The sequence below is a fragment of the Peromyscus leucopus genome, unplaced genomic scaffold (genome assembly GCF_004664715.2).
Source record: "Peromyscus leucopus breed LL Stock unplaced genomic scaffold, UCI_PerLeu_2.1 scaffold_1315, whole genome shotgun sequence".
Taxonomy (NCBI): Eukaryota; Metazoa; Chordata; class Mammalia; order Rodentia; family Cricetidae; genus Peromyscus; species Peromyscus leucopus.
In genome coordinates, this window is record NW_023504463.1 from 7,329 (window position 1) to 18,865 (window position 11,537).

At 36.1% G+C, this 11,537-nt stretch overlaps 1 protein-coding gene and 1 pseudogene across 1 annotated transcript; both read left to right on the plus strand.

Moving 5' to 3' along the window:
• Positions 1 to 2,666: 2,666 nt before the first annotated feature.
• On the plus strand, positions 2,667 to 3,608 carry LOC114688077 (annotated as a pseudogene).
• Positions 3,609 to 10,600: 6,992 nt separating this feature from the next.
• On the plus strand, positions 10,601 to 11,537 carry LOC114688074 (olfactory receptor 145-like). The gene is given in 2 exon segments (XM_028862681.1): positions 10,601 to 11,097; positions 11,099 to 11,537. Coding segments are annotated over 2 exon segments (930 nt in total). The 5' UTR covers positions 10,601 to 10,606.

An 11,537-nucleotide genomic window follows, 5' to 3' on the forward strand; every position in this document is an offset into this window, starting at 1 on the left:
TAAGGATGGAGAAACAATGAGAAAAGGAAGCTGCTCAATAGATTTCCCTTAAGATATGAAGTTTATTGGGAGTCGGGGTTCAATGTTGGCTCAAGCACAGAAGTACAGTCTCTACAGAGAAGTGCAAGCATTTCTTAAATGCCAAGTCTCTAAGCAACAAAAGATACATCCTGGTCTAGCATGTGAACACCATCATGTCTTTTTTATATCTGTGTCTGTGCCTTTGAGAAGAGATTGAGAAAGCCTTTACCTTGTCATAGCCAAGTATATTATGCTAGTGAAGTATGCAAAATTTCTGATGTCTTATCTGTTGGTAGGTGTGATAAAAAGATAGCACCTCAAATGATTGAGGGGTACTTGATAAATTATAATATATTAATGGTAATTTCAGGGTATATGAAAATTAATTTTGTGTTGTGTCCTTTTAGAATTGAAGGTTTGAAACCCCCAGAGATTGATAATCCCTGTAAAACAACAAGTGTAAAGGAATGACATAAAAGCCTTTCTGTCATGATGAGGTAAGTTGAAATTTCTTTATGCTTGTATCCTCATTTTTCCTTAACATCTTTGTTGATATATCTGCAGCATCTATAAATGATAAATTGTGTGATGGTTCTTGCATCAAAAATTACTAGGAAAACTAGAAATAAATCTTAAACATCCAGGGGCCTCTCCACAGTAGAGGAGTTAAAATAATTGTATTCTTTTTGATAGGCTGTCTTTGGATATTGTTAATGACTGGGTGACCTTTTGGCTATTTGTGGAGGCAGAACTCATCTACCTTTTTCTATAGAGGCAGACGACACACAATAGCCAGAATTGTTTATCCCAGACTCTTCTCTCTCTTTCAGTTAATAGAAACAATTGTTAGGGAGGATGTTATATGTATTTTGTAGCTTGCTGACCTCTATGCTATCTTGTCTAAAGGCTACACTAGATTCTATGCCCTTTAACTATAGAACCCACCCTCATGGTCAGGGGTACTTTGTAAAGGAATTTCTATTAATCACAATTTAGGCTTTATTGTGCACCTGGAATTGGAATTTTTGTGGCTGGAAGCTTCGTCCCAAATTTTACTTTGTTTTAAATATGTTGACAATGACCTTCCTGAGTGTGATCCAGGTTGACAAAATCAATCTGAACCAAGTTTTCATTTTCAACTCTGCAGATAACTGCCTGCAATGACACTTTTAAGATCCTCCTCAATAAAGGTACATTTTACAATTGCTTTGAAACATTTATTAATTTTAAAATTCTCCTAAATGGAGATTATTCAACATGTATTTTCCCTATATAGGCTTGCTGTTTGAGTTTTGATTGTATATAGAGATAGTGGTAATTATAATCTAAAATGTTCTTTTATCTTTAAAAAATTTAAGCATGCACCCATTCTTAATTATTTTAACTTGGTGAAAATTGTATCTACAGTCTTAACTATGTTTCTCATTTGAATTATGTTGCAATTTATCATGCACTGCTTGATTTCTAATCCTATGGACTCAGTCATGAATAATCTCTCTTCATCAATGTAACTGGAGAGAAGACATAGCATTTCCATTTAGTGTCTTTGTCTTTGGTCTTGTGAAGTAGCTTGGGATCTCATGAGTGCCTTTTCATTTCATATTATGCAATTCTAAGACTCAATGAAATTCCCAAAAGAGAATCCTTGAAAAGACAGTACAAAGTGTTGAAAGTTTCAGTAGACAAGTGCTGTGGGATGGTCTGTATGTCAAATTGCTCTGATTGGTCAATAAATAAAACACTGATTGGCTAGTGGCCAGGCAGGAAGTATAGGCAGGACTAACAGAGAGGAGAATAGAGAGGACATGAAAGTGGGAGGAGACACTGCCAGTGGCCACCATGACAAGCAGCATGTGAAGATGGTGGTAAGCCATGAACCATGTGGCAAAGTATAGATTAATAGAAATGGGTTAATTTAAGATATAAGAACAGTTAGCAAGAAGCCTGCTATGGCCATACAGTTTGTAAGCAATATCAGTCTTTTTGTTTACTTGGTTGGTCTGAGCAGCTGTGGGACTGGTGGGTAACAGGTTTGTCCTGACTATGGACCAGGCAGGAAAACTCTAGCTACAGACAAGGATTACAATGTCACAGTCAGTAAGTTTCATCTTGAGGACCATCTCAAATCTTTCTAGATTATTTTTTCTGGTAGCAAGCATGAGAATATAATCATTCCTAGACTCTGACTAAATCTAAACTAAGTTTGTATTTGAAAAAATCTTGGTAGTCCTGATGCCACCACAGTTATATCTGGTTGAGGTTAACTCTAGGTTGCAACAGGTTCTCCATGTAGGTTCTCCATCTAGGGCTGAAGCAATGACAACATGATGAGATGAGGGATTGGGATTCTCTACTTGTTCTGCCTCCTCTTATTGGATATCTGAGTAGTCATGATAGCAAGTCACAGCAATGATCACAGATTTTTATAATTCTGGTGATTAATTTACTCTATTTAACTTTTAATATTCTAATTGGGGAAATATTACTCTACATCCTGATAGCATGAACAGTAATTTATGTGAACTCAGGTATATAGGCATTCCTATCATGTGCTTCACAAATGTAATAGAAGCTGTGGCAGTAATTTTTTGTGGTCTTATAATGTCACAATATACTTTTGTGTTTACAGATTATCTTAAAGAAGAATGGGTTTGGAAAATGGTTCTTTGGTGACTGAATTCATTCTACAGGGATTGAAAAATGACCCTGATCTCCAGTTACCCCTGTTCTTACATCTTTCTGATAATATATACAACCACAGCACTGGGGAATGCAGCTTTGATCATTTTAATTGTGCTCAATTCTCACCTCCATACTCCCATGTATTTTTTCCTTTTAAACTTGTCCTGCATTGACCTCTGTGATTACACCCAAAATGCTGATGAACTTCTTAACTTCTTAGTAAGGAAGAATGTTATCTCCTACATGGGATGCATAACCCAGCTGTATTTCTTCTGTTTTTTTTTTTTTTTTTTTTGCCATTTGTGAATGTTGTGTTCTGATGTCAATGGCCTATGACCGTTATGTGGCTATCTGTAATCCACACTTGTATAATGTTACTATGTCCCACAAGGTATGTTTCTTTCTTATGCTTGGTTCATACATAATGGGATATTCTGGTGCCATGATCCACACTGGATGCATCCTAAGACTGACTTTCTGTGACAGGAACACCATCAACCACTATTTCTGTGACCTTTTCCCTTTGCTGAAGCTCTCCTGCACCAGCACTTACGTCAATGAGATAGAGATTCTTATTGTAGGTGGGAAAGATATCATTGTGCCCAGTGTCATTATCTTTACCTCTTATGGCTTCATCCTCTCTAACATCCTTCAAATGAGATCCACTGCAGACATAGCCGAAGCCTTTAGCACATGCAGCTCCCACATTCTTGCTGTTGCTCCGTTCTTTGGATCTTGTGCATTTATGTATCTTCAACCCTCCTCACCTGGATCTATGGATCAGGGAAAAATATCTTCCGTCTTTTATACCATGGTGGTTCCGATGATGAACCCCTTAATTTAGCTTGAGAAACAAGGATGTTAAAGTCGCCCTGAGAAAAACCTTTAGCAGGAGGAGGCTTTGACCAAATTAAAATGTTTATCAGTATAGTTTTGTCAATGAGTATTTCTGTGGCTTTAATCAAGACTGCCTTTTTTTATCTACTTTCGTTAAAAAAATTCTGATCATTTGTAGAATATTGGAATATTTTTGCTCTTACAGATTATTTTGTTATAAATTTCCTTTTATTTTTTATTTTTGGGGAAAAAAATCTCTCATTTTATTTAAGAATAGTATTAATTAGTTAAACCCATCTTGACATTCTTTTTATGGGATATATCAAAAAAATCTGTCTATGGTTACACAAAGAAATTCTGCATTGTCCATGTATCCTGTGGCAAGATGGCTCTCATTTGTGAATGTAATCACGTGTGAATTTGACTAAATTTTTCTTTTCTTGAACATTACAGTATCCCTTTGAAAGGCAAGTGATTCATGATCCAGGTGTTTTTATTAACTTGCAACTGTAAATAATATGCACTTGACATTTTTTTTTCCAGACAGGATTTCTCTGTGTAGCTTTGCACATTTCCTGGAACTCACTTGGTAGTCCAGGCTGGCCTCCAACTCACAGAGATCCGCCTGCCTCTGCCTCCCGAGTGCTGGGATTAAAGGCATGCACCACAACCACCTGGCTTGCACTTGACATTTTTATGTCAGCCATTTCTGCTATAATTATTTCATAAATATTAACCAGCTATTTTATGAGGTATGTTTTTTATATATGTGCAGTATAGAGCTTTAAGGATTATACTTCCTCTCCACTCTTCATAAAGCTTTGGTAGAACTTTTTATCCTTAAATAATGTCATTGAACATCAGGTTGGAGAATGATTGAATAAACATGTGGGTATTAAAAAGTTATGTGCTTCTGGGAATCCAGTACCTGTGGTGTGACACCTTTCACAGCTTTGGTGCAGTGGGAAGGGGCTTGGACCTGCCTATGTTCAGTTAGCTGGGCTCTGCTGACTCCCCATGAGAGACCTCAGTTTTGGGGATATGAGGATGCGAGGTGGCTTGGGAAAGAGGGCTGGGGGTAGGAGGAGAGAGGAGGGGTTCTGTGAAATAGCATGAGAATTGAGTAGAAAATTTCTTAATAAAGAAAAATAAAATAAAATAAAAAGCAAAAAAAAAAAGATTCCAGTCCTTTTGAGCAACCCAAAACAATCATGACATTGATCGAGTCACTACATCTTTTATACATTCATCTTTTAACCTGAGTCATTGATTGTTAACAGCTTTCTAGCTTTAAAATTCAGACTATATATATATATATAATATATATATATATATATGGTGTGTGTGTGTGTGGGGTGTGTGTGTGTGTGTGTGTGTGTGTGTGTATACATATACATGTATACAATATATACAAAGGCTTAACATTTCCTCTTCCCTTGATCCATCATATATAGATATTCAAGTGAAATTTAGCCAGCATAGAACTAAGCTTATATTAATGAAGGATCCTCTTAAAAAGAAGTTAAGAAACAAGTATAATATTAGATGCAAAAAATTGCCAAATTTTATTCTATGTCATTATCTAAATAATTTTGACTTGCCATATTTGCACATAACTTTTTTTTTTTTTTTTGGTTTTTTGAGACAGGTTTTCTCTGTGTAGTTTTAGTGCCTGTCCTGGATCTTGCTCTGTAGACCAGGCTGGCCTCGAGCTAACAGAAATCTCCCTGGCTCTGCTTCCCAATTATTTAATTTTTTACAGCTGTCTTGTCCTTGTGATATCCAACTGTTAGGTAAGAGATAAAGATGCTTAGATAGTAAAATGATTTCATTTTATAAGTTGAGTTTTTCCAAGTTGCATGTGAGATTACTATGGATGTATATGATATGGTACCTACTGAAATAATAGGAATTCAAAGTAATACGTGATAATGACAATGTTGATGCAAAAAAACACAGCTCTTACCTTAACGGAAAATAGATTTCAGTCTTGAGTCATTTTGAATGACCATGATCTGGGAAAACAGATTTAAGTTATCTCAAATCCAGCTTTTCAGTATGGGAGTAGTTTCATGAAGTTTTATAGTTTATAGAACCAAGGAAGTCATACATCAAGGTGAATTTAGAAAAGGTTGGTAGGTACATCAGAAAGGCAGTTACAGCAAGATGCCTCTGATGTAGGCCCAAGAAACTCTCCGATGACATTCTTAGCTTTAGGGTGGTAGAAATTTGTAGTCTGCCTAAGTTAATTAATTCCATAGTTTTTATCTATTAATCACATGATATTATTTTTACACAGAGCTGGACAAGGAATGTCTGTTGGAGAGTGAGACTAATGCTAGCCCAAGATAATGTAATTAACATCTGGGCTTACAAATTTCAGCCTGACCAATCATTGCAGTTTTAATCAGTGAAGCTTTGAAAACATAGTTTTCATGCAGAAAAATGTTTCACAATGACATATGCATAAAAAGAATATTGCAGTCGTTGAACCTTGGTGTTTGTATAAGAATTATATTTATAAATACCTGGCAGCCACAGTGTCTGAGTCTAAGTCACTTCTCTCTGTCTCTCTCTCATTTCTTCCTCTTTTTCTCTCCCCCTCTTTGCCCTCCTGCTTTCTTCTGGACCTTCTTCTCAGGACCTCTTGGGTGCTAACACATGATACCACTGATGTATACTCTCATCCCTCTACAAATAAAATTTAATTAGAATTTATCTACATCACTTATTGAAAAAACATACTTCAGTCTCTTCTGCATTCCTGATTTTTCATTCATATTCTGTATGGTAATCCTTCTCCCTCTCTCATGTTAGTAATTGTACAGAATACACAAATACTTGATTTTTCTAGTTATTTAAGCTATGGACTCATGAGCTAGCTACAGACCTGTGTACCAGGCTTTTTCTTTTGGACTACTAGCCAGTTCCCAAATCAAGACATGGACACTTATTAGTGCTTGGCCTTTTCTTACCTCTTATTGTAATCTGTTTCTCTTTATGTTTTGCCTTGGGGATTTTTCTTTTCTTTCTATATGTCATACTGTGTCTGCTGGCTGGCTGGCCCTGGAGCATCTTCCTCTCTTTCTCCCTCATTAGCTCCTCCTTCTCTCCTTTTCTATTAATTCTCTCTGCCTTCTAGAGATTCCCTCCTATCCCTCTTCTGTGTAGTTATTGGCCATTTAGCTTTTTATCAGAACAATCAGGAGCCTTAGGCAGACAAGATAAAACAAATGCAACACATCATTACATTACATAATTAAACAGATGCAGCATAAACAAAGGTAATACATCTTTACATCCTTAAAGGCAGCAGAAAAAAATGTTAACACACCTTTACACAGTTAAAGTAATATTATGAGGCATAAACAATGGTAATACACGTTTACATAGTTAAATATCCCACAACAGAGCAGATTTTGAGAGCTAAGCTAGCTTTTGAGATTTTAAGGTAGCCAGACAGGCATGAGCAGCTTCAAGGCCATCAGTGATGGGACATTCCTTAAAGGAGAACTCCACAAAGAAGATGTCTGCATAGCTGGTCAACTAATAAAAGCTTCTATGACTCTGGAAAATTTGGAATGTTGCTGATCTGACAGTCTAATTACAAGATCTTTGGGGTTATCTTCAGAGCCCCAAAGAACCATCACTTGCCACATCCAATACCTTGATAAACTTAAAAACCACTGGAATATATTAACTTAACAAAACTCTACTCTCCACCAATGCAAGGGCCCAAAATGACAGCAGTTAGCGTGTGAGATTTACAGTGTAGATTTTTCTGCCTGCTTTTATAATCTATTTAATGTTTCTATCAATGCATTTTTAAATGCCTTGAATGATAGCTTGTTCTGTTACCATAAATACTCTATGAATCTGCTTCCACATTATAAAATTGTATCTGCTAAGACCCAAACCTTTGATTCCAGGCTCTGATCACTCACACTTGGCTCCAGAATAAATTATCACTTATTTCCTAAACACACACACACACACACACACACACACACACACACACACACACACACACACACTTCACAAGACAGGAACAGCATCCTATGGACCACAAAGTACGAAATATTTACTAACTAGATTCTTTGCCAAAAAAAAAAAAAAAAGATCTTTGACAAATTTTAATTTGGTATGTTGAGTATCATTTGACTCAATTTGTAATTTATTTTATTTTCACGCCATGCTGACCTGAAACTTACAGTCTTCTGACCCTAACTTCTTGAATATTTTCATTGCAACATTGTGTCATTTGATGGAATCTGAATATATTTTACCCAACACACTGAATTTTTGAGAGGACCTGGATGACCATATACAACTCCTAAAAAAATATTCAAACTATGTGAGGTCAAGTATCCAAGCACACAGGCACTGAGATCAAAAGTATCAAAATGAAAATCTCTAGTGACTGTTAGATCAGCATCCTTGGAAGCATTTTGGAAATAAAAGAAACAGACAAACATATACAGAATTTTTCCTTAAATCAGAACAACCTAGGGGCCATAGTCTTTCTGTGGGAGTAGTGACTGCTGGCACACGGCACATGGGCATTGAGGGCTTTGTGCAATGGAAAAGGGTTGTGATGGGAGATTCTGTATGAAGGCCAGTTCCCCAGCAGTGTCAAAGTGATAGATACCCATGGAGAGAAGCTCCCTGGATCCTACTAGCCCACGGGTGTCATTAATGAAGTCAACTTTCCTGTTCAGAAATTCCCTGGCCACCTTAGGATTTTAGTCATTAACCCTTCAGTGACAGTGTCCTAGCTGTGTTTTCTATGCATCTGAGATGTTTTAAGCATGTGTCTTAATCTGTCCCACCTGAAAGCTGATAGTATTAGAAGTCTAAAGAAAGCAGCTCAATAGGTCAGAACTAGTCTAACCTACATGCATACATCCACAGAGCTATAACCAACAAACAAAAACAAAAGTAAAACTAGCAGAAAGATATTTAAAAATATATTTGCAAGAAATTCTTGTAAGAAAACCTGAAGCATGTAATGACATACTATAGAAATAATTACATCTAGGCCTGGAGGAGATGGGAATGGGTGTTGGATTGGAGGGAGGGCTGGGGAGGGAGGAGGGAGGAGAGGGGAATCCGTGGCTGATATGTAAAATTAAATTAAATTATAAAATAAAAAAGAGAAAAATTGAATGATTGCTAATTAAGTAGGACAAATCAGATTACATCTCTGGGAAAATACATAAATTGAATATATCTATTTGTTCTTGTAAAAGTTTATAGTTTTATGATTAAATGAGACATTATAAATAAAAAAAAGAAACTCTAGGAATAGACTCTATGAAATATTAACATAAAAGACATGGTGAAAAACTGAGAAATAACTAAAACAACAGTTTTCCCTCAAGAGAAGGTAGCTGGAAGATGCAAGTTCAATATTGGCTCAAGTGTGGAGGATGTATAATCCCCAAAGAGAAGTGCACACCTGAATGATATATTGAGTCCCCAGGGAAGTAAAGGCCTTTCATGGGTAAGCATCTAAATGCCATCACCTTATCTCCTTTTTATATCAGTAATATGTTTCCTGGGAAGAACCTAAGAAACACTCTGTCTTGCTTATAACTAATTTCTTTATGCAATTAATCTTATATGAAATATGTGGTGTTTCCTTAAGTGTTGAGGATGATAAAAATGAACACAGTTTAATTTTTCATCTTTCCTTTTAGTGGATCATGACTACACTTATTAAACATAAACAATGATTCAAAAAGTGTTCAGAGCACATCAGAAATTAATTTTATGGAGCATTGTTTTTGAATAACAAACTGAGTGCTTTGGAGCCTGATACAGTCTTTCTTGAATAATAGGAACATTTACCAACGAAAGGGGTCCATAAGATTTCTCTCTAAAATAAGGTAAGTTTTAAAATCTATTCATACTAAAATCACAAATTTTATTGAAAACATTTACTGAGAAAGAAATACTATGTAAAAGGGTTTATGATGTATAATACTCATTTTGACCACATATCCTGGATGAAATCATGCGTCATGTCATTGAGGCTATTTACATATGCCTCTACTATATGTTGACACACATTTGTGTGTTTGTGTAGTAATACCTATAATGAGAAGATACGGTAAATTTTCTTACCAAATCACTATGAACCAATGTTAATATGTTGAACATTAGATTTCTAAACACTTTTTTATTTTGCAAAATTGAATTTTCTTCCCTGGGGTCTTTTTCTTTCCCCCTAGTTCCAGCGACCAACATTCTTTGTCCATTTATGAGAATATAAATGTTAATAGAAGAGATGACGCAGTGTTTCTTCTAAAGTGAGGTTTTCCTGTTGTTATTATTTTTGTTTTTATGTTTTCATAGTGGCATTGTATCAAAATGAGTCCACCAATTAATAATATGTACTTTTCTATCTATGAAAAGCAATTTTAAGGTTCAAGAGAAATTCAGAGAAAAATGTCTTAGGTGTACAGAGAATGGTCAGAGTCCGTAGACATGCAAGTTGCAGTATTCTTTTTCAATGTGCTTCATTTCCATTACACATGGCAATTTCTCTAGACTTAAGAATTTTTGTGACATTGGCTGCATCATAACCAGTCACAGACTCAATTTCTTCTTCTTGATATTGAAAATACTGCTTATGATTCTAAGTACACTGGTGGATATAGATTACCACCAGATTGCTAAAACATTTCCCTGTATCAAGAAGCAGACAGAAGCAATAAAGAAAGGATTAGAAGAAAGAAGGATAATTGTGTCCTTGTGCACCGAATTTATCTTTTGACCTTGAATTTTCAAGTTGTCAAATTAGCATATTAGGTCACTGGGCTAAGCTCTGAGGTGTACTAGTGAGACTCTTTAATGTATTCAACCTCTGAGATGCTAATTGAGGAAGACAATGCTGTTACTTATACTGGTAGCTTGAAAGGTGGGCTCAAGACTTTGAAGCTATTTGTTTTTTGACACTCAAACAAGAAACTGACATTTGAAGGGGAAGATGTGTTTTTAAATTCCTTTTTTTCCCCTGAAATTTCACTTATTTTTCTGTTTCCACAGATTCTCTGAGAGAAGAATGGCTTTTGAAAATGATTCTTTGGTAACCGAATTCATTCTCTTGGGGATAACAGATCAACCTGAACTCAAAATACCACTGTTCCTCCTTTTTCTGGTAATATACATGATCACTGCATTGGGAAATTTGATCTTGATCATTCTGATTGTGCTAAATTCTCACCTCCACACACCTATGTACTTTTTCCTGTTTAACTTGTCTTGCATTGATCTCTGTTACTCTTCTGTGATTACACCCAAAATGCTGGTGAACTTTATAGAAATAAAGAATGTTATCTCTTACACGGGATGTATGACCCAGCTCTACTTCTTTTGTTTTTTTGTCATCTCTGAATGTTATGTGCTGACTTCAATGGCCTATGATCGCTATGTAGCTATCTGCAATCCACTCTTGTATAATGTCGCCTTGTCTCCTAAGGTATGTTTCTATCTAATGCTTGGTTCATATTTGATGGGGTTTTCTGGTGCCATGATCCACACTGGATGCATCCTGATTGACCTTCTGTGATGGGAACACCATCAACCACTACTTCTGTGATGTCCTCCCTTTACTGCAGCTCTCCTGCACCAGCACCTATGCCAATGAGATAGAGCTGTTCATTGTAACAGGAAAAGACATCATTGTGCCCACAGTCATTATCTTTACCTCTTATGGTTTCATCCTTTCCAGCATCCTCAAAATAAGATCCACTGAAAGCAGGTCCAAAGCCTTCAGCACCTGCAGTTCCCATATGCTTGCTGTTTGTCTATTCTTTGGATCAGGTGCATTCATGTATCTCAAACCTACCTCAGCTGTATCTATGGATGAGGGAAAATTCTCTTCTATTTTTTATACCATTGTGGTTCCCATGATGAACCCTTTAATCTACAGCTTGAGGAACAAAGATGTTAAAGTGGCTGTGAGAAAAACCTTGAGCAGGAGAATGTATTGA